At 40.9% G+C, this 21,746-nt stretch overlaps 3 protein-coding genes across 9 annotated transcripts in view; 1 reads left to right on the top strand and 2 right to left on the bottom strand.

The window, feature by feature from the left end:
• Nucleotides 1–166: 166 nt before the first annotated feature.
• On the bottom strand, nt 167–12,013 carry arhgap22 (Rho GTPase activating protein 22). 5 transcript variants are annotated; one of them, XM_034152077.1, is made up of 11 exons: nt 11,849–12,013; nt 11,518–11,618; nt 6,406–6,602; nt 5,555–5,642; nt 3,561–3,689; nt 2,934–3,144; nt 2,697–2,829; nt 2,540–2,613; nt 1,724–1,845; nt 614–1,604; nt 167–525 (listed from the first exon to the last, which is right to left on the bottom strand). In XM_034152077.1, the coding sequence occupies exons 2-11, from the start codon at nt 11,609–11,611 to the stop codon at nt 306–308; spliced, it is 2,259 nt and encodes a 752-aa protein (XP_034007968.1). In that variant the 5' UTR covers nt 11,612–11,618; nt 11,849–12,013; the 3' UTR covers nt 167–305. The 5 variants fall into 5 exon arrangements, with proteins under 5 accessions (XP_034007968.1, XP_034007966.1, XP_034007967.1 ...); XM_034152075.1 differs by having other exon boundaries at nt 11,518–11,613; XM_034152076.1 differs by having other exon boundaries at nt 11,518–11,613; nt 11,853–12,013.
• A 466-nt stretch (nt 12,014–12,479) lies between these two features.
• On the bottom strand, nt 12,480–18,271 carry si:ch211-223a10.1 (palmitoyltransferase ZDHHC13). The gene is made up of 10 exons (XM_034152670.1): nt 18,151–18,271; nt 17,203–17,338; nt 16,955–17,065; nt 16,739–16,871; nt 16,159–16,337; nt 15,915–15,988; nt 15,613–15,775; nt 15,440–15,522; nt 14,749–14,939; nt 12,480–13,966 (listed from the first exon to the last, which is right to left on the bottom strand). The coding sequence occupies exons 1-10, from the start codon at nt 18,269–18,271 to the stop codon at nt 13,478–13,480; spliced, it is 1,680 nt and encodes a 559-aa protein (XP_034008561.1). The 3' UTR covers nt 12,480–13,477.
• Nucleotides 18,272–18,618: 347 nt separating this feature from the next.
• The window catches only part of wdfy4 (WDFY family member 4), a 42,932-nt gene continuing 39,804 nt past the window's right edge, over nt 18,619–21,746 (top strand). For 2 of the 3 annotated variants that reach the window (XM_034152088.1, XM_034152086.1), the window contains exons 1-2: nt 19,986–20,231; nt 21,264–21,515. In XM_034152088.1, coding sequence (XP_034007979.1) covers nt 20,211–20,231; nt 21,264–21,515 — 273 coding nt within the window. In that variant the 5' untranslated portion in view covers nt 19,986–20,210. Of the gene's footprint in view, nt 19,059–19,985; nt 20,232–21,263; nt 21,516–21,746 lie in introns of those variants that run through there. The other variant, XM_034152087.1, reaches the window with a different exon arrangement.

Raw genomic sequence — 21,746 nt, 5'->3', positions numbered from 1 at the left:
TATCATCAGAAAAGCCTTTTCTTTGTTGCTGTTTTACAAACTTCGATAATACATATTAAGCTACATGACCTACAGTGTATAATAAGGAAATCTGCGGAATGATAAAATGCTTGCTTTGTCCAGAGGAGTTCTCGTTTGGCACCGGCACTGATCAGTGTAGGCACAAGACGGCTGTACTAAACAGGACACGATGGCAAGTAGTACTGCACTAGAGGTATTTGGTCTTCAAAGCTTTGGGGCTTACTGGTCTTCCAAGTAATCTAGCTCCTCCTCTTATGGACCAGATGAAGGCAGGTTGGTCTGGGCTAGGTGGTCCGTGTTGCTCCTGTGGTCAGATCTCCAAGGGTTTTGAAGAACTCCTCCATCTCTTTCTGCAGGAGGTTGTTTCGGTTCTCTGCGTCTTGATGTGCCCTCTCCGAGTTCCTGAGTCGGATCTCAAGCATTTGAAACTTCTTCTTCTCCTGGTCCAGCTCCTCCTCGAGGCGGTTGACTTGGGACTGGTACTTAGAACAAGACTCCTCCAACCTCAAAGAAGAGAAGAAGAAGAAGAAGTCATAAATAACAACACATGCTGGTTTATGTTTTAAATAAAATATCAGTGATTTATACTTACTTTCGAATGCAGGTTTCGTAGCTCGTCCTCTGTTTCTTCAGCTCCTGCTTGAGGTCAGTTAGCATGTTGGCGAGACCTTCATTTGTTCCTGTAATATCATCCTCAGTACCGCTTGCAGTGTTATCCAGAGTACTTGTACTGTCCTTCACCTCTGTAGGGCTGTCTTTACCCTGTTCTAGTATTACTGCTTTTTCGCTTCCCTTTGGCTCGGCCAATGAGATCTCAAAGGATGTCCAGATGGAGGTGTCAGCAGGCAGGCTCAGACTGGAGGGGGCAACATTGTCATAGGCAGACAGTCTGTGGGATTGGTGGAGGCCTCTGTGAGACAGGGGTGTCTGAAGGCAGTCTTCATCAGAGTCTCTCTGTGTGTCCTTAAGAGGGAGAGTGGTCTCTTTCAGTGAGAGGGTTGAATCCTTCAGGGTGTCTTTAAGTCTTTCACCAGATGAGGTGGTGCGCCTGTGAACTCGGAGGGACGACAGGCCATTCATCAGCCAGTTGCTCCCACCAGCTGCTGACACATCCCCTGCAGACCCCCCTATTTTGCCCCTTTGCACCCCAGATGCTGTCCCCCCTTTGAGGGAGCACCTCCACGTGGGCAGGGCTTTTGACTGTTTACTGGGGCTCATAGCTACTTCATTTTCACCTTTCCCTTCAGTTTTGCCATCTGCTTTTTCATCCCCTTTCACTTCTGTCTCACCCTTTGTCTTTTCTTCAATCTGACCATCCTCAACCTTTTCTGATGTTGTAATTGGGCTTGGTGCAGTTGGCTTACTTTCTGTTGAAGGGGTGGAAGATCGGCGTTCCTCTTCAGGGGTTTTGGAAGATGGGGGGTCATTGTTTTGTTGTGAGAGCCATTCTGCTTTGCCCCGTTGTGTTGGACTCTGCTGAGGCTTTGGGCGAATCCTGGCCTCAGTTTCCGGCTGCTCCCTTTGGTAAAGTTGTGTGTATTCACTGATCAGCACAGTCATGAGGTGCTGCACCTGGGAACTTCCTGTTTACAATGACAAATTACACACTTGCTTGACTATGTTCATGACATTGTAAATATTGATTGTGAAGCAAGCTAGTGTCACAAGCTGCAGGTAAACATGTATTGGCATTATCACCAACCCTCCATCATGGTAACTGGATCCTCCACTCTGGGCCGAAGGATATTGGGTCCAAACACAGTGGCCAGATTCTGTACACTCATCTTATTCTCATTGGAGTGAGATTGAACCTCATCCAGAAACCTAAACCAGGAAGAACCAGAACTTATTAAAAAGATCATGCCACATCAATAAACCACTCATTCTTTCTAGTAAAATGCAAACAGATGAAAAGGAGGACTGAGTCATGACTCAAGCTGATGGTATTTAAATATGCGCAGAAGGCAGAGAAGACAGGAAATTATTCACACTCAAGAGTCAATCAATGATGCCACTTCCGCTGATGACGAGGATGTGGGTGTAATGAATGACATTTCTTTTGTATGACAGACTGACACATCTTCAATCAAACAGTGAACAGGACATAGCAGCAGGAACAAAACACTTCAGTGAGGAATACACTGCCGCCAACATGACCATTTGTACATTATTAGCTCGCCCTGTGTTACCTTGTACTTGTAAGACTTTGTTTTTCTAGCATGCTTCCACAGTGACAGAAACCAACATTGAGAACATGCTCGAGTAAAATTGTATCCACGATTGCATACCTCACAAAAACATTTGAACTAAAATCATACTTTTAAAACACACAAGCCCCCATTTACTTCAGTGCATCATGAATTTTCTCCAGTTTTAGTATCTTTGGTCATAGTGGAATATTTAAAAAAATTAATTAAGGTAACACTGCATGAATTATTGATATACAAATTGTCATGTAAGGGGTGAAGTATTCCTTTAACAGCTACTGATATCAGACAACAAGACAGTATTGACTTACTTGCAGATGTATGTAAGGAGGTTGTAGTTGACCTGAGGAAGGGATTTCACTTGTTTGCCAAGCTCTATGATACCCTTAAACATACATAAGTCAAGTTTAATGCCAAGGCAACAGTTTGGAAATCAAGCAGTAAATTGTTAAGTAGACATATAACTACCATTGCTTTGTCCTTGGTAAGAATCTGAGCACAAGATAGAAACTGTGTGTATTTGGGGAATGGGATTATAGGCTCCGGAAGCTCCCGTATGTACAGCTTTAGCAGTGATGCCACTGTGTGGACATCTGTGGTACTGTAAAACACAGAGAGAGGGGACATAGATTAACGAATTCTATCCAGCATGGATTATAAATTGGCATGCAGCTGTATATAAAATGCCCTCTCCCACTGCATCACCTGTCAAACACTGGCTTCTCGCCACGGTCGAAGGCATCCTGCAGCTCTCGAACATGATTGGTCTGTCCGGGGGCCCTGAAAAGGCCCTCCTCTTTGAGCCCATGTTCACGTATGAAACACGCACACTGTTCCACCAGCAAAGGGACCGGTCGCTGCGCTCCACACTGAGCCTCGTATAACATTGTCTCCTCTAGGTGCTGCCCGAAGACACCTGCAGCCACACAGAAAATGAAGACCAATCATTAACCGCTCAGAAAGTTCTCTTAGGTGTACCCAAGAAGTCCAGTCTTTAAAGCATTAATAGTTGATTTGCTTTATTATTGTAAGTAAGTGTTGTATGTGGACATGTGTTTTTGTGTGTATGCCGTTGCTGTAGGGAGAACATTTTAGTACTCTAAGTACAATTATGAGGTTATTGAAGATGACTTAAGTATCCATGTTATGCTATTTTATGGATGGAATATTTTACTTGTTCTTGTATCCGATTCCACCACATTTATTTGACAGCTTTTAAAATACAACACATTGTAAAAGACTTGTGGTTTTCTAAGATTTTGGAATTCTGATGTTATACATTGCTTTATTGGTACTTTAAGAAAATAATCTGGATACGTTTTAAGAACACACCTCCTCCAAGTGGAGCCCATATGACTCTACGTATGGCCCTGACCCAATCCTCCATGTCACTCTGGGAGTTGGCCATCAGCAGGAATGATTCGTGGCTTACTCCTGTTCGATCCTTTTCTCCAGCCCCCCCTGAAAACACAGACATATTTCATTACTTTCTGGATCAATAGGACAGAACGACAACTCAAAGCCTTCGTGCTGTGTGGATTCATACACAGAACCACATTTAAAAATACTTTGAGGTTCACATAAAGTGAATCATCTGTAAAAAAGTCAATTCTCCCAACTAGAACTATCAGTATTTTCAATAACCTTATTAGCTCCAGCACCCCTGTCAAGTACAAAGACGCAGCCATGCAGTTCTGCCTCACCGCCTCTGGCTGTCCACAGCTTGACATTACCCAGATGGACATTTTGGTTTGACATTTTAGTGTATTTCAGTTTAGCTTTAATGGGGATAGGTGAAATCCTCTCCCTTTATGGGGTTTTGGGAAGAGGTGGAAGCACAGATGAAGATAAAAGCATCAAACCGGCTATTTAAAAAATGATGCTATACTTTGTTTGTACTGATGAAAACCTTATGACCACTTTCCAAAAGATAAGGACATTTGTGTATTTGGTAGGGGTTACTCTGTAGGGTATATACCAAAACCTGCATTCATTACTAAGTCCTTCACTCTCCTGCATGGTGTGTTGTGTGTGTGAGAAATGACCCAGAAAGAGCAGTGTTCCCTGTGGACAGCAGCAAATGCACCATGCCTCTTTTTCTTTTCTCCTTCCATCCAGATCCTTTACCTCAGCATATTTTTAGCTGTAACATCAGTGTATTTCATCATTTTACCCAATTTACATGTACAGTTTGTGTGAAGACACACACAAACATGCACAATGACAAAAAAGCCACATACATAATCAAAAACAATAACTGCAACAGCCAATTATTATAGGCAGTGCCACTATGCAGCACTGCAGTGCAGTAGCTGCTACATCTGCTGACATTCATGTATTTCTAAACCCAGGTAATGTGTAAGGTAAAGCCATTGAGGGAGATTTATGCAATACTTTCATCATTTCAATTGGCTTTCAAAAGTACCTCAATACAGTGGTGTGACAGTGTTTCTACAATACATTAACCAAGCCTCCAAGCTAATACTTACTACCATTTTGAATGGAAATCCCATCCTCAGGATAAACTTTCATGGTGTAAGTCAACTTGGTAATGGCCCATGTTGAGCCCTTAAAAGAACGGATGCTTTCAGGTGAACCTCTGTTGATATAACCTTAGACGCTTTTCCATGACAGACAGAGAAACTACTATTAAAGCCAGTATTTATGCAAAAAGGCTCATATCTTTTAAATCTTAACATCTCCATCCAAGTACAACATTCTTTCTTTCTTTCTCTGGCCTTTGATCTTTCTGCTGTACATACTGTCCATGGTTCTGAGGGTAATCATGCCAACCCCGCGCTGTCAAGAGCAGAGATGAATTAAGCTGTTGTTGAATCCTTGAGACACATGGCCATGGAAATCACATCTTTTCTGCTGTTTTGCAAATGTTATGCATGCGTTACAGCTTGTGACTTATATTGATTTACTTCTATTTTCCATCCATCACTTTGATTCGGGGCCAACACAGTTTACTCAGAGGATATGGCATGCTGTATTTAGAGTATGATCCCAATTTCAAGCAACACAGAGACATACTTCCTGCGATTAACGGAAAACTTGGTATTGGGATAATGATCTAGTGGTTGTGGAAATGCACTGATGTTGAAGTATTTGGGGATTTATCACATTATAAACACTGAAAACTCAAAATGTGTTCAAGTTTTTGTACTGGTGGGAGATGTATAACATATATAAGATGTGCTTATAACACACAATTTTAACAACACAAAAAAGTGTTTGTCTGGCCCTTTAACAAAAGGTGTAGAGTCACTTGAACAAGACTCACGCACTTCCTTACAAGCAGAGTTGTCACCATGCCAACTCACCTGGAACAATTTCAAAAGGGTGGCGACCAGGCTCGTCCTGATTGGCAGGGAGCTCATTGACCTGACTGCACTGAAGAGGAATACAACCCTGCAGGAGAAAGGAGAGAAAGGTTTTGAGAAAGGCAGAGAGAAAGACAGACTGACAGATGGGCAGGCAGGAGGAAAACACCTGTATCAACAGAACTCGTGGGCCAAACAGGATATAGATGAGTGGTTCTGGACTTAGACGTGAAGTGCATGTTAAACATTGTAGAGTTCTGAATACACTGAGCTCTGGGCATCCGTCCAAAAGAGGGATGTAATGATGATGGAGGGAGGGATGACTCAGGGAAACATCTCTTCATCTATTTATCCCTCTGCTGCTTCCTGTACTGTGCATCCTTCCAGCATATAGGGGGTCAATAGTCACTTACTAAGTGCTAATAGCAGAACCACAGGGCAGCTTGTTACCACATTATCAGTGTATGTCAGGGCAATCACAACTACTATGACTTTAATGGAGAGTGTGGAGGGTCTTAAGGGTTAGTATACGGCACCAACACATATACCGATTAGAGCATGTAGCTTTTAAACTCAGTGATGCATAATGCAGAAAACTCCTTCATTTTACTTGAGGGCTACAACATGTATTTTGTCGCCTGCTTTAAAATAATCAATAAGCTATTTTCAGAGTCAGGGAACACAGGATGGATCAACTGGCCCTTGGGGAAATAATCAGATCAATTCATGAAGCTTAAATATGCATCACGCTTCTAACCAATATGATGAGAAACACAAGGCAGTGCAGCCTCTTAGGAAAACAGGTGTCACCAGGTAACTGTCTTGTGAATGTGTTATTTAGTGAGTGTCACCTGTGCCTTGGTTTCATCCTGGTCCTTGTAGAAATACAGAGCTTCGTTCCTCAGGACAAACCAACGCAGCTGCCAGTTTTTCATGATGCTCCGCTGCCTCTTTAGCCATCCTGCCTTCAGTGTTTTCTCCTGATCCAGAGGAGAGCAGGGCCTGGAGATCCGAGATAACTCTCCAAGCACCATGCTCTTAGACCGCGCTGAAGGATTACCAGCATCAGAATGAGAAGGAGACAGAGAGAAATAAAGATAAAGAGAGTTACATTAAGACAGAAAATATCCTTTCTTTGTTTGTTTTGATATTATTCTAAAATAATTCACCCATTGACAATCCTGGATCATTATTCAGAGAAGTCTCTCTTGGATACAGCTAAGCCCACAGGCTTTACCATGCATCCAGATTTCCTCTTAAGTCAATCTACAGGGGCATGGCCTCCATTTTGCAGTGAATACATCCTGCTTTAAGATGAAATCCATCCGTCTATTCCATTACATTTGATCATGTGTTTCAGATATTATTAAAGGCATATATAATTTCCATTGCGGTATGGAGAGGAGTTTTGTTTGGATCAGGCTGCGCTTTAACTGCTACAGAATGATTATAAGCATGGATTATATGTTAGCATAGGTGCTAAATGTATAGAGAATAAACAGTGACAGTGGAGTGATCCCTGGGGAGTCATGGGGAGGGAGAGAGAGAGGGGGAAGAGAGATAAACACAAGTCAGGAGGAGAGGAGAGTAAAATCAATGACTTATTTTTTCTTGTTAATTGCATCTTGCTTTCTGCTGAGGACAGCAGGGAAGGTATCTGCAAGGGCCTCGACTCAAATCTATCTCCTGTTTCATCTCTCTCTCTGCTTATCAGCTATAGCTCTATGTCTGGTTTCTCCATTTTATTTCTCTCCTTTCTGAATGTCCTTCATTTGCAGAGTCATGATTGCTGGAAAGAGACCACGTGAAACAGTCATTAATAAGACTGTATGACAGCAGGAGTAGGCGCAGCAGGATCGACTAATGTGGCAAGATGTGGTCATATACTGTTAATCTTTAAGAGGAACAACACCTGAGAGAGGAACTTATTTTTTTGTTTACTGTCAGCTAAAGATTATTGGTTGTACAATGATCAAACTGTTATCTTTAATTGATGTACTGTTTAATTAAAGTGCATTACATCAAAGATATCCTTTACTAACTCTTACCATACCACAATACAATGATACTCAATGACAAGTCAAAGTGCCAAAAAACATTTCAAGTCAAATCAAAAGAAAATTGCTCCTATTGGTGTTTCACAGTAATAAGCTTATAGCTGTTAGCTACTGATGCATGAATGTATTGGCTATATAATACTGTTGGCTGAGGTAGAGCTGATTTGAACTAAGTTATATACTTTGGGTAGGTTAATCTGTAATAGTGCATACTATTTTATAAAAGGAAAATCATATGTTAGTAAAAATCTTAACCAAATAAATCCACTGGAGTAAATATTTATCTTTGAATTGTAACGTAATAGTAGTAGTAATTATAGTAGTAGTTATAGTAGTAGAAGTAGTAGTAGTAGTAGTCGTAGAATTATAATTATTATTATTATTATTAGTAGTAGTAGTAGTATGAAGTAAAGCATAACATTGGAATACTTAAGTTATGTACATTGTCTACAATGTGTACTTAGTATCTAACTAAATGTGCTTTGTGACATTCCACCACTGCAATATCAAAAGTGAATACTCATTATTATTTTACAGCAGAAAAACGGGCCCAGTCAGTGTTACATTATATCACATGAATTATTAAGGATACATTACTGTACCATTTTGCTGTAATGCATATCTGAAGTGGAGAAAAATTAAACTACTTTATTTACTGTTGGGCAATTAAATCTATTACACTGCTTCCCAATTTCAGATCATTATAGTTTTGATTATACACTTCTTATATCGTAAAGATGTCAAATGCATAGAAAAAAGCTGTTTACAGTATACCTCTGAAATGTAACAACACAGATGGCCGTCAGTGTAGTACCTTACAATTGTACTCTGCTTGAATTGAGGTACGATGGTACATTCATTCACCATAGGTATTAACTTGTGGATATTCAATCCAAATGCTTTCTTACTACCAGAAAATTAATTACGTAATTAATTGGTATAATTAATCTTATTAGACTTTAACAAGTAGTTAGATCATTACATATAGTTTCCAACACAGATCCTAATGTTTTTAACTAACATATAAATGAGACCAGAATAATATTTTGCAATATTTACAATGAACTTGGTGTTGTATCAGTTTGAACAGGGTCTCGCTAAGGATATCATGAGGAAAATGATTTAATGGTTTACAAACAACTTCCCGTAAGAGTCTACGACCGCTTCAGGATTCTGCTCTAGTATCTAAGCTTAAGTGCAGATCCAGCGCTGTGATGCTCTGTGATGCTGCATAAAAGGGTCAGAGCAGAGCAGAGCAGAGCAGAGCTGGGAATCTAATCAAAGGAGGATACCATTACAGCAAATTAGAGATGGCAAGTGCACAAAACGTGGCAAGAAAACTGAAGCGGCTGCAATCTCCAACTGTGGTCATGAAGGAGAACGAAAAGCCATTTCTCCTCCCCATCACACACAAACACACACACACACACACACACACACACACACACACACACACACACACACACACACACACACACACACACACACACACACACACACACACACACACACACACACACACACACACACACACACACACACACACACACACACACACACACAGGCACTCTCTCTCTCACACACACACACTCAAGTATGGGTTCTTGAAGCTGCTGCTAGCTAATATACTTCAAGGAGATCAGAGGGAAAATCTCTCAATACAAACAATTCCGTTCCGTTTACAGGAGATAAGTTGCCAACTGTCACAACTCCCCAAGCACACGTGTGTCGCATAGCAACTACCTGCCGTGAAAAGCACAGGAAGTATTAACTCAGGATAATCTCAGTGCAAGGAGTAGTTCCTCTAATTTACTGCTTCATTATTTATCTTCACACAGTCATGTGAGAGGCATGTATATGTGCCCTCCCAACTTCAGCGGTCACCAGCGGCTTTTATCCGGCGTTAGGGGAACTATGTTTGACAATCAGCTGTTGTGACTTACAGGAGTGGAGAGCCCTGCATTCCTCTCACCACCTCTGATCTGGAGTCCCCTTTCAAAACCACGGCAAGCTAACACACTAAACCCTGAACAAATACAGACGTAGTCACAGGTGTGAACAGGTCAGGATGCAGACCATTGTTAGGTAGGTGAGGGAGGATTATCCTTACAGCAGCCATGTTCACCACAACCTATAGTATCTCCTTCTCTGAATCAGGACGGCATGATCAAGTCACACGCATGATTACATCACTCTGTAGTAGAGCATGTTAACTGAGTGAGTTGTACATGGAAGATAAACACTTCAGATCATGCAGGAAAACTCAGGTCATTACTGATAACAATAGTCACTGGGATGCTGAATGACACCAATGCTACTAATATGGCGCTGCTCCACCTTTCTGATATCATTATCATGGAAAGCACTGACAATATTGAAGTCACATTATTAAAAAGACAGCAGGAGCTCAATAAAGATGAATGGGGAGACAAGGAGAAAGGGAGAGAAAGAGATGGATTGGAGAGAGAAAAAAAGCCTAAGAGAAATAGAGATGGAGGGATGGAGAAAGGGGAGGAGGGACTGTGCTTACCCCGGCGTGCCTGTTTTATCTTGGGGCTCAGCATGGTTACCGTTGCTGTGCTGCTCCCTCTCACAGAGACATGACTGCATCCCTCTGTTCACACACTATTCCTCAAACACACACAAACTCACACACACACACACACACACAAACTCACACACATACACATAGAGCCTCTCGCTGCTGCCTCGCCCTGTTACTCCTCATCCTCCGAGCATCTCTCTCCCCGGCTCACTGTCTTGCACTTGGACCCTGTCTCTGTCTGATTTTACACACACACACAGACACACAAACACACACACACAGACACACACACACTTCCAAGCACTTAACCACACAATCTCCACTTCCTCCCCTCCTTTCTTTCTTCTCACTCCCCCTGTCTGTCCCACTGGCCGGCGTACTGTTATTCTCACATACCTAGAGCCCTGCCCACTCTCCCTCTCTCGCTCCCTCTCCTCAGCTATCCGTCTCTCTGCCTTCTGCTGCACACTCTCCGTATCAATTTCTCACCGTCTATAAATATGTCTGGCTGTATGTCCTCTGTCTTGTCACCCATTTATTTACATTGGCTCCCACATCGCTCCACAGTCTCCACCATCCCTTCAGCTGTTTGCTCATGAAGATTTGATTATGGTCTCTTCTGTACCTGAAGTACAACCTCAGATCAATACATTTGATTTACTGACACTATTTATACCACTAAATGTTTGATGCAGAGTAAGTGTCCAAGTCTTGGTATTGTCAGTACCAATAATCCATGGCAGATGTTTGATACATATGGTATGTTTAAAACTGACAAAACTCCACTGTTTATATTTAGTATCCCGACTCATTCGGGCTAAGATTTATTGTCTGAGGGGAAATGCCACACTACTCAGTCACTCAGCAATCTGTGCGATGAAAGCCACAGCACTCAAGGGTGTGATGTTCTTGTTCCTATTCAGCCTGAAAGGGTTGCAGCGGATGTGTTAAAGCAGATAAATGCTGTAGTTCAAAAGACTGGATGAGAATTAAAAAATGCAGTACGTGGACACTGCTGACTGAGCTTTCTCATCAGAAAAAATAACCTACTCAGCTTGCACATAACCATCAATGACAAATAGTCATGGTCATACACCTCATGATAAAGGCTTTGTAAAGGAGTAGCGTACGCAAGTAGCAGGACATAACTTTGGGAAAGTAATTCTTTACATTTTCAGAATTTAAAGAGCTCGTACCCTGACAGATAGATATATAGCAATGGTGTAGAGACCAATATAGCATACAATTATAGCACACATGTTTATTAGAGCTCAGAAAGTGGGATCAAAAGCAACACAATTGATGGCCACCTTGCTTGACACATTATAATTGTTTCAAAACAAACTTAAAAAGAACTTTACCTGCCCATTCCTTTGGTTTGCCGATGGTCAAAGTCCTGGATGGTTTCATGGCAGTGAACCCGCTGCACAGTGTATCCCTCTCCACTGGGCCCATTTCTAGCCTCAACACACACAGACACACTCAGGGTCTGAACAATGGCAATACTGACATCTCAGTCCTCTGCTTATTTGATAATCACTAAGAATCAAATCATATGACATTCACAAACCCAAAGAGAAGGGGCCACTATGGCTGCCATTAGTAACACAACAATGACGCGCGCCTGAAATATGCTGATGTGAACAGACTCTTAAAGAAGGAAGGACATAAAGACAGTCATGGTAGTATTACTTGCCATGTCATCTCGGATTGGCAGACCAGACGACTCAGAATCTGGAGCCAGACCCTCTGTGCTGCACAAGAAAGGCTCACTCAGTCCCGAGCAGCTGCTGTGGTAGGTACTGCTTTATAGAGAAATAAAACACAGCTGTGCGATGTTCTCCCACTGTCCTCCTCTTCTGGGTTTACCAGTCCGTCTCTCACCAGGGAAGTGAGCTGCCTTGATGGAGAAGTGAAAACTGCTGACTTCTGTTCAAACAATATTATGAGTTTCTCCTTCAGATGTTGATACCGTCCATTTTTCAGGCAACACAGTGAAATTCAATGCTCTGTCTGATAGTGATTTGATGTATCACTACCAACCGTGTGTGATAAAAGGCTTTGATGTTGAAAAGTCAATTAAAGTATCTAAGTACATTAACTCAAGCTATAAACTTTTTTGACATACTTGAACTTAACTATTTCAAATTTTCCTTGTACTTTTTCCTTCACTACCTTCATTTATTTATGTTTAACAAAGGAAATGTGTTAAGCTTATATGATATGATGCACTACTTTATTACTAATCAACTGAGGAGTAGGCAAAGTATCTGAAAGTATCTTATGAAGACTTTTACTATTCACATGAAATAAAAGATAATAATTTGTTTGTTTTTTAATGTTTTTAATGGCAGATATTCGTGATGTATTTAATCAAGCATATTTTTCATACACCATAAAAAACCATCATGGCACAAATGAGGTTTCATACTGGAAATCAAAAGAAACTGTGAAACCACAGATACATTATGTTAGAACATATAAAATCAAATGTATTGGTATATTAACAAGTGACAGCCAGTTATACAATACAATAACACTGATCCAGTAAAAGCACTCACAGGCTTACATGCACTCACTACAGCAGACACTAAATAATTTTGTGTGATGTAGCCACTCACAAAGTCCAGACACACCAGCCTCTGAGGGGTGTGGGGAACATCATCTATAATCTTAATATAGGGTCCTGAGGGACACAAAGGAAATGAGTGTGTTTAATTGAAAGCATGAAAAGATCTCATTAGTGAGAGCAGAGGAAGTGTCATGGCTCAAATGACTGGGAGCAGGTCAGAGAGGTAATGACATTATGTGAGGAACAAAGTCTAACAGTGCCCCTGATATTAACCATTATCACTAGCTAATCACAGGACCTGCTAATGTTATGAGACCTGTGAATGATGCTTTACACCATTGGGCAATTTTATTCAACATAACATAACAATCATTCATTCTGAGGCGTTCCCTGCTAAAACACAGTTTCGGAAGTATGCAGTTTTCACAGTACAATGTAAACCAACAAGTTAATTGTTATCTTAAAAGTATTCAGTGAGGTCTCTAAAACTAGGTGAACATCTAAACTCTAAGGGCTAGTTATCCACTTTAAGGACAAACCTGCCAACAAATCTACTCTAAAGCCTTTTGTGAATTTAAATAGATCATTGTGATATAAGCTTGTTTTACATTCAAGTACAACATGATATGGCATTACGGAGCCATTTATTCTAAAGAGGACATTATCAAGGTTGAATGCGCACAAGTGACGCTGTAAACTCAGAAGCAAGTGAGCGATGTAATGAGATAGCACAGTACAAACTGACAGTTTTAAATGTCTATGGAAGTTTTGTCCTCTCTCATTAGTCCGCTTCCCACCCGTCTTCGACCCTCCAGCAGAAACGACAGCACTATAGGCCAGCGCTGCGCTAGTGACCGCGGTTTTACTGAGCTTTCACTCTGTCCAAAGTAGGTAGTTGTTCCCGAGGAAACAGCATCAAACTGCTCTATGAGTAGCCATACCTCCCAAAGCAGCGTCACTGCATTCATAACCATCAGGGACACGACCCAGAACTCATCCCCTAACAATGTAAACCACGATGACCAGAGGTGGAAGCCGTCGTACTTCATTTCATACAGGTAACTTGTTGCCGTGGAAACAAAAAGAAGGTGGGCCATCAACATGGAGAGGATGAATAAGACGAAGAGGCGGTGGTTACCACGGCCGATGCAGCGGTTGAGGAACAGGCAGTGGTGGTCGTAGTCTGTGATGCACACGTCACACAGCTTGCAGTGTTTAGTGTAGTCAGGCTGGAATAACTACAGTACGAGGAGAGGAAAGACAGGGTGGAGAGGGGAGAGAAACATAGTTATTATATGATGTAGACCTTCATCTCTAGAGAATGTTGCATCCTAAACTTTATCAGAAGCCTTTTTAAAAAGTATGGCACAGATTTGTGCTTCATTCCAACATTTCAGACAAATGTTGTATATTATTGTTATGGAAATCAATTGGCAGAGAACTAATGAACATACACGTTGTATCCCATTTAATTGCGAAGCCCAAAGGCCCAAAGTCACATCATTATTGAATTAAGACATCTGAGCTGTTTGGAGAAACACACCAAGGCAAGACGTGCTTGGTGTACATTTCTGTAACATCCTGCTGTCTCTGCATATTGTATTTCCTGTTTTATTTTGAAAGACAAACCACTCCTTTTGCTTTAGTTCCTGCTCTGGTATGTCCAATGTCCTTGACTATCCTCCTATCATTAGCTGGGGTTATTGCTGCTGGATTAGGCAGCCCCCCTGTAACTTTGGCCAGATTTTTTTTGACTTAGTATCTGTTTTTTGATATTGTGTCTACTCCCTGTCTGGATTTATCAACATGGTTTGGGCTGACCGCCTGGATATTACTTCCTGGTTCTACAGTAAAGATCTTTTTTGACTTCACTTTGTGTCCGTCTCTGCTTTTAAGTCTCTGTTGACCTCAAAACCGTTACATATTTTTTGAAACGTATAACTACATGCATAGATACATATTGGGGCATAGGCAATATATCATGGCTCTCCCTGATCTATGACCAGTGTGAATGTCTTACCTCACAGTATGGACAGAACCTGTGAGGGCTCTCGTTGTTCTCCACCAGGTCAGCGATACAGGAGAACCGAGTATCTGCGTCTGCTCTTTCCAGTGTTCCAGGGTCCTGAGTCAGGATCTTACAGAACAAACCCAGGACAAGGGAGAAGTGCACCATTGACAGGTTGACCAGAGCACTGGTCGGCCACACGCATTCAAAAGGTTAAGGATGAACACTTTTATTATGCAAAATCCTTGATTACATTTTAGAATTTACTGTATATGTTTTGGAAAGCTAGAAAACTAGAAGGGTACTATCATGTTGACAGATTTCATAATAAAGCTTGTCCAAAATAAAAATGTATTCTTTAGGGACTACAAGTGTGTTTATAAATTAACACAGATTTTTGCACTTTAAATATTCATTGAATATGAATGAAACTGAGATTGTACGCTATTGATGGGTAGTTCAGTACAAACTATCACTATTGAAATACTTCTCACAGAACTAAATGTTGGTCACAATGTTGGCACCATAATATTTATCCTGCAGGAATCTTTAAATTAAGGACGACATTTTAAAGCTAAAGCACCAAAGACAGAACTGCATCCCAACCACCATTGAGAATGTTTTGTCATACTTCTAGCAGGACAAGAAATAACACAAATATAAATAGGCATGAGACTCAACTTGAAACATTTGTTAAGGATATTAGGCATTATTCTTCCATAGAAGCAGAGAAGGGAATGAATCAAGCCAGCTATGAGTGTTCCCAGGTAGACCGGGTTAGCTAGCCTACAGTAGAAGAAAAACAGATGGAGATATAACAAAGAATATGTATACTTAGTGATTCATATTTTATAATTAAAACCATTTTTGTCAAACCTTTGGTATGTGGTCATGCGGTGGAACTGTGTGAAGATGCTTCTGGCCAGCCAGGGGAAGAGCAACGTGCATGTTATCCCCCCATAGCCTCGCAACACAGTCGCTATTATCAGGATGGTAGCTCCACTTAGGGTTGGAAATGACAGTGTCCAGCAATACAAAGCTGGTGAGAGAAGAAACAAAAACAACAACACATAAATACACACACAGCCCATGTTACAGTGCCATTATTAGCATCATCATAGTCAGCATCCTTGTTTTCATTGCTAAATACATGATCAAATGTACACATTAATATTCACCATTGGACTCTTTGGGCTTGTGGTATTTTGGCTCCCTCATGTACCGAACGAGTAGCTTGTTGAGTTGCTGATGTCTAGAGAAAAGCAATACATTAATCAACATCAGGGTCCCAGGAGAAAGAAGTCATCACGAAATGCGAACATACTGGAGATCTACTGCGGTACTGAGGAGTGTAACTATCGTATGCAGTGGTTGGCAGGTAGTCAGTGATTTTGCAGAGATTTCTAGAGACAGCAGGCTCACCTAAATGTTTTCCCCTGTCTGCTGAGATCCAGTGGTGTGAGGCCGCTGTTGTTCTTCAGATGGAGCATCCAGCAACCGGATCTCTGCATTAGTGTCCAACACACCTCCACACCGCCATGCTCTGCTGCAACATGGAGCGCTGTCGCTCCCTGCTGGTCAACTGCATCCACAGCACACCTCTGAGACACAAACAGAGGGTTGAGCTGCACAGTTGCTATAGTATATCTGCTTTTGACCCAGATTCACAAAAGCATCTTAACATTTAACAGCCGCAGAAAAAATGGATGTATATTTTGTCATTGTAAATGTTAATCATACTATAAATGTGTGGGATTGAGGACCAAAATAATGAGCTAAAATAGACTAAAAGCAGCTAACATTTGAGTAAAGTCACAGTACATTGTTGCATGGTAATCATCAGTGGGTGACACAGCAATAGCTACCCTTCCAAATCCTCTTTATGTGACTCAGTTAAACATATATATATATTCTAAATATAGCTTTAAAAATGTAAGACTGAGTTTTATTGTTTGTTGAATGAAGCATGTAGGTTAGTGATAATGCAAAGACTATAGCATACCTGGTCTCTGAGCAAATAACGGACCAGCTCTGTGTTGCCTGTGGATGAAGCCAGGTGAAGGGGCGTCACATGGTACATGTCTGTGTCTGAGAATCTGAACATTCCTGTCTCCAACAAAAATTGCACTGCAACACTGGGAAAGATAACCAACAGTTAGTGCAGGATGACTATGAAGCAGACAAAAACCACTAAGTGTGACATGTTTCCTCTACTCACATGCTGCCTCCAGAGACTGCATGATGCAGTGATGTTTTTTGCTGCAGGTCTATGAGGCGCAAATCAGCTCCATACTGCATCATTAGGTGTATGATAAAGATGTTCCCCTGCCTAATAGAAAACAATTTGAATCACACCGTATCAAGCACAGAAGAAAATGCATTCAACTCACATCACATTATTGTCAACGTGAGGATCAAGGCATGTTTTTTTAACATTAGACACCTAAATATGCAACTACAACTCACCTGCAGGCAAAATGAAAGGGTGTCTGTCCTGCGTTAGAATTCAGGTTAGGGTCAGCTCCATTATTAAGGAAAAAGTCAACCAAAGCACGGTTACCATTGAGGGCAGCGTAGTGGAGCGGGCTGAAACCACCCCAGCCTGGAAGAAGAGAAACACATGGTTATCACAGTTAGATTTGCAGGTATACAACATAAGCCTGGCATTAAAGCACAGCCTGTCAGCCTGTTGATCCTCGAAACCCTGGGGTCAGAGTTTGGGTTCCTTTTGGCACAATGTGACTTTGTGCAGTGTTATTAAATGATCTGTCCATTTAGATCTGTGCTTGACCATCTCACAGTGGAGCTGCAGCAGGGTTAGGTTTCCCTTTGGTTGGGATTGTGACAAAAGTGTGAGTTAAAGACATTTGACCTAGGTATACAGTAGGCAAGGCAAGATCATGTATCACCTTTCAACACAAGGCAATTCAAAGTATTTTACAAACATTTACAAAATGAATAGCATTAAGAAATAGTGGAGCAAACACATTATAAAATGGCATTCAAAATCAGTCTTTAAAAAGCAAAGAGAATACAATAAACATAAAACAAGCCAATATATGAAAAACATTAAGAGCATTAAGAAATAATGTGCTCCCACACATTAATGCGGCTTGCTATTCTTGGACCCCATCATTAGTCACCATTCAATAACAAAAGGTATTTTAGTATTTCTACTATCAACTATAGCATGTTTATCTCTTGGAAATCAATGTCATCAGCGGTTTTCTGGCTTTAAAATGGGGGAAATCAGGAAATACGATCGGATCAGTGACAGTTACAGGCTAATAACTGTAGGCTACACACAGGCTCACAGGAGCACAGAAGGAAACAGTGGCCTGTAGTTTCACACATATATGACGTTAATAAAAACAACAACACTGACCAGATCTTTTTAATCTTATTGCAACTTACCTTGTTGCTTGAGAATTGATCGGTCATTTTCAACGAACTGTATACACTGTTCAATACTTCCCGTCTGTATACAGTCAAATATGTCTCCTTCGCCATCCGAGTAAATAGGGATAGGATCCATTATGATGGGTGGACAGAGACGGCCTACTGTCACTTCCGCCGACTGCAAACGGCAACGGAAACACAAATCAGCTCTTGGGACGAAGCGCTACAACATCATAATGTAAAGTGAGAAGGTATATCATCTTTCGCTGCAGAGTAGGAATCTTTCATTGTGCTAAACTGATTGAGGCAGACCACGCCCTGGACACCTAATTGGCCGCATCAGGTCACATGGCCTTTGATGTCAGCGCGTCAACAAAACACGTGGTTCCTATAAATACGGTGTCAGCAGAGACGATCTGGTAACGCCAAAAGTTTATTAGCAGGGTTTCAGTGTCATTACTGAGCATTGGAATGTTGATACAGGCATTTGCAGACTGTTTATACATGTTGTTTTGAAGCGTAACACTAACATTAGGTTTGGAAACTGACAATGTAGGACATTCATTTGTATAGGCTAGGTATTATTAATGTATTTTAGCACAGCGAGACTTTAACCTGCAGTGCAGAGACTGATAGCGACACCGACTGAAATGAGAGGACTTTTTTACCCCGGCGGGAAAAACGACATCGTATCAATTGCACCTTCTGTCAGCTTATTAAAGTTTGTTAACACTTTCGAAATATGATGCTACGACTTAGCTACAGCTCTGTCAAAGCATACGTTATCGACTTGAGACAACACTAGGCAGGGCCTGCATCCCTATCTCTTTAAACAACAGCCTGCAGAGGGAATACAATGGCTTGAAGGCGATAGTAGGTAACGCGCCGACGAGCTCGTGTCAGTGTGGCTTCAATTTCAGCAGGTAAAGGTCATTCCTTTGTTTCGGGTGGGGTATCTACGTTGAAGAGTAAAATGGCAGGTGTATTGTGATGTTTCCTTATTGTAATTCAAATGTCTTTCCTCTTTATCTGTAGATATGTTGAATGTTCTCTCTAGCATTCAGTAGTTTCAATTCAATTAATGTTTTCCTTACATTTTAGACCCAAATAACCTAGAATTTCCATACGCCACATATGCCCAGGAAAACAACCGATAGTGCTAACTTAATTTATACAATTAACTACATCGGTATTTGGGGTCCTACCTAAATGTCTTCAGTAAACAAAAGGCCATTTGTACTCTAATTGAGCAGTTTTTTCCTTTGTGGGACATATTTTTCTTTATGTCTGCTGTCTCTATATGTGTATGCTATTTAAACCCACAAGATGGCGCCGTTTAGCAAGTTATTTCAGCACTGGTTTTATTTGTGTTCTATCAATAGAAACACTGTAGTTGCCCAATCTCAGTGCAGTAACCCTAAACAAGCATTGAAACCACACTGACCAACATATGGTTACCTTAGTATGATTACATGACCATTAGGTCAACCAAATGTAAAACAAAGAAAAAGTTTGGGTGTTTTCTAATGTTTTTAAAAGTGTGTTTACCTTTTTATAATAGTCATATAGACCTGACAGTAATTATTAGAAGAAAAACACAATTAGTTGTTAATTCTTTCACTTACAAATCCAAGCCTTTATTCTCTGCACATAAACCTGTTTATTACAAGCGGTGTTGACCTGGCTTCTTTGGTGAATCATGGGATCCTTTCACTTTGATTCATATCATTCCAGTCTAACATGACATATCTATAAAAAGAAAAGGCACTCTTCTTTGAGCTTTGGTGGGAGGGCCCCATCCAACAGGCTGAACAACACTTTTTCACTTCTGCTTCTCTAAGGAAGTAAGAAAGCACATGACCTGCGCCAGCTGATCTGAGTTGCTCTGCTTGTTCAAAGTTCAGTCTACTTGGTGCAGATTAGTGAGGGGCGGGTAGTTTCACAGAAGGGTCTGTCAGCACAGTCAAACCGAAGTCATGTTTTATCAGGTCTTTGCTTGTCTTTCCTTCTGACACGGGAACAGTGAACAACACAACAAGGATGACAGCGTCCTCTTGGAGCTAGGAAATTCCCAGATGGCTCTCACACAAGTACAGGTAAGACTGTGTTAAGTTTCTTTTAAAAATGCTATAAAGGTGGCTGAAGTGTTACTGTAACAGTATTTGTGTATTTCACACTAATACTTTATTGTATATCATTGTCAATATATGATTATGTGTTGCTGGTACATTTCACAAGCCACTTGTGACTGAATGAATTTGCACCTTCTTGCCATGCGTCTCTCTTACACACTCACATGAGAAAACCTCAAAGTATTAATGAATTTCTCTGGAATGTGAACTCCCTTTTCCTTTACTTACCATCATAACCGATTCAACTGGCTCTGGCTAATCAGTTTAGCAGTCTGCCTCTACTAATGCCACTCATTGTTCACCATGTGTGTTTGACTTAACAGAAAGTACCTAAAGTAGTATCACTAATGAGAAAACACAACTCTAGTCAAAGCCTCAGTCATAGAGTAACATGTCTCCTAGGGAGCAGCTTTGTGAACAAGATAAATTGTATTGCAATCACAATATAAGGGACAACTGATATGGACAGAACCTCCTAGGGTTTATCAGTGTCACAATTATTTTTGTAAGAACAGAGACCTGATTCGCTAGGTTTTGTACACCTCAAATTATCAAGCTCATTTCCCTTGTAAATAAAGGGACTGATAAGGTATTCCGAAAATGCTCCACACTGACTGTTACAAAGGTAAAAAATGCTAGCATTTTGTATAAAACAAATGCAGTAAAAAATTGAAACGTATAATTTCCTAGCATGTGTGATTCCAATTACTGAAATATTGGCATCAACCAAATGTGCGGATCCCTCGCAGAATTTGATAACTTGTTAATGAAAATGGCACATGACTGCCAGTTGTTTGTTCTTCTATCTGCTGATGTCTCGATGCAGACTGTGATGTGTGGGCAAGGCTGGTTTTAGACACATTTATTTGAGGAAGTGAGATAATCTAAGGAAACATGATTATGAGACATGTTGGATACTTTTTAAACTTAGGCTTTCTAAAAAAAGAATGGAATAATTTGAGGATTTCTCACTCTTGGCTCTTTTCCCCCCTTCAGGACCAGGCTGCTAAAGGGGAAAGGATCAATAAGGAAACCGGAGAGCTGAGTGCTTCAGGGGAGTTATCGGTCTCTGTGGAGGTGAAGGTGGAGAAAGTGGAGGGCTCTTGTAAGAATCCCCAACTCGCACAAGTGCTCAGAGAACAACTGCAAGAGCTGGGAATTCACACGAGCCCTGACCAGAGAACTGACCATGTTCCTTTAGAGCAGAGAGAGGAACATTTAGTCAATGTCCTGCCTCTCTACATACAGGTAAGCTTTACTTAGACAATAATGTGTGACCAATTAATAACAACATTTTCATTCATGCATCATTTTCAAAGTTATGCAGATTCACTCTTTATTGTCCTCTATAGAGGGAATTTTAGATCACAGTCTGTTCAAATAAATAACATTCATGCCCCATCTTTGATTGTTAACAAATGGAAAAAATAATTAGTGCATCTGCCTCATGATTTGTATTTGCTGCAAATTACAATTTGT

The sequence above is a fragment of the Trematomus bernacchii genome, unplaced genomic scaffold (assembly GCF_902827165.1).
Source record: "Trematomus bernacchii unplaced genomic scaffold, fTreBer1.1, whole genome shotgun sequence".
Lineage (NCBI taxonomy): Eukaryota > Metazoa > Chordata > Actinopteri > Perciformes > Nototheniidae > Trematomus > Trematomus bernacchii.
The sequence above is the reverse complement of the archived record's forward strand: the minus strand, read 5'-3'. Positions and strand labels throughout refer to the sequence as shown.

Coding starts and splice junctions, on each gene's coding strand:
- arhgap22 (XM_034152075.1), bottom strand. Junction 5,643..6,405: donor AGGATGAAACCAAGGCACAG/GTGACACTCACT, acceptor TTTCTCCTGCAG/GGTTGTATTCCTCTTCAGTG. Junction 3,145..3,560: donor ATGGGCTCCACTTGGAGGAG/GTGTGTTCTTAA, acceptor GTGTGGCTGCAG/GTGTCTTCGGGCAGCACCTA.
- si:ch211-223a10.1 (XM_034152670.1), bottom strand. CDS start 18,271: ATGGATCCTATCCCTATTTACTCGGATGGCGAAGGAGACATATTTGAC. Junction 15,776..15,914: donor CAAGCCCAAAGAGTCCAATG/GTGAATATTAAT, acceptor TTCTCTCACCAG/CTTTGTATTGCTGGACACTG. Junction 15,523..15,612: donor CGCATGACCACATACCAAAG/GTTTGACAAAAA, acceptor CTTCTACTGTAG/GCTAGCTAACCCGGTCTACC.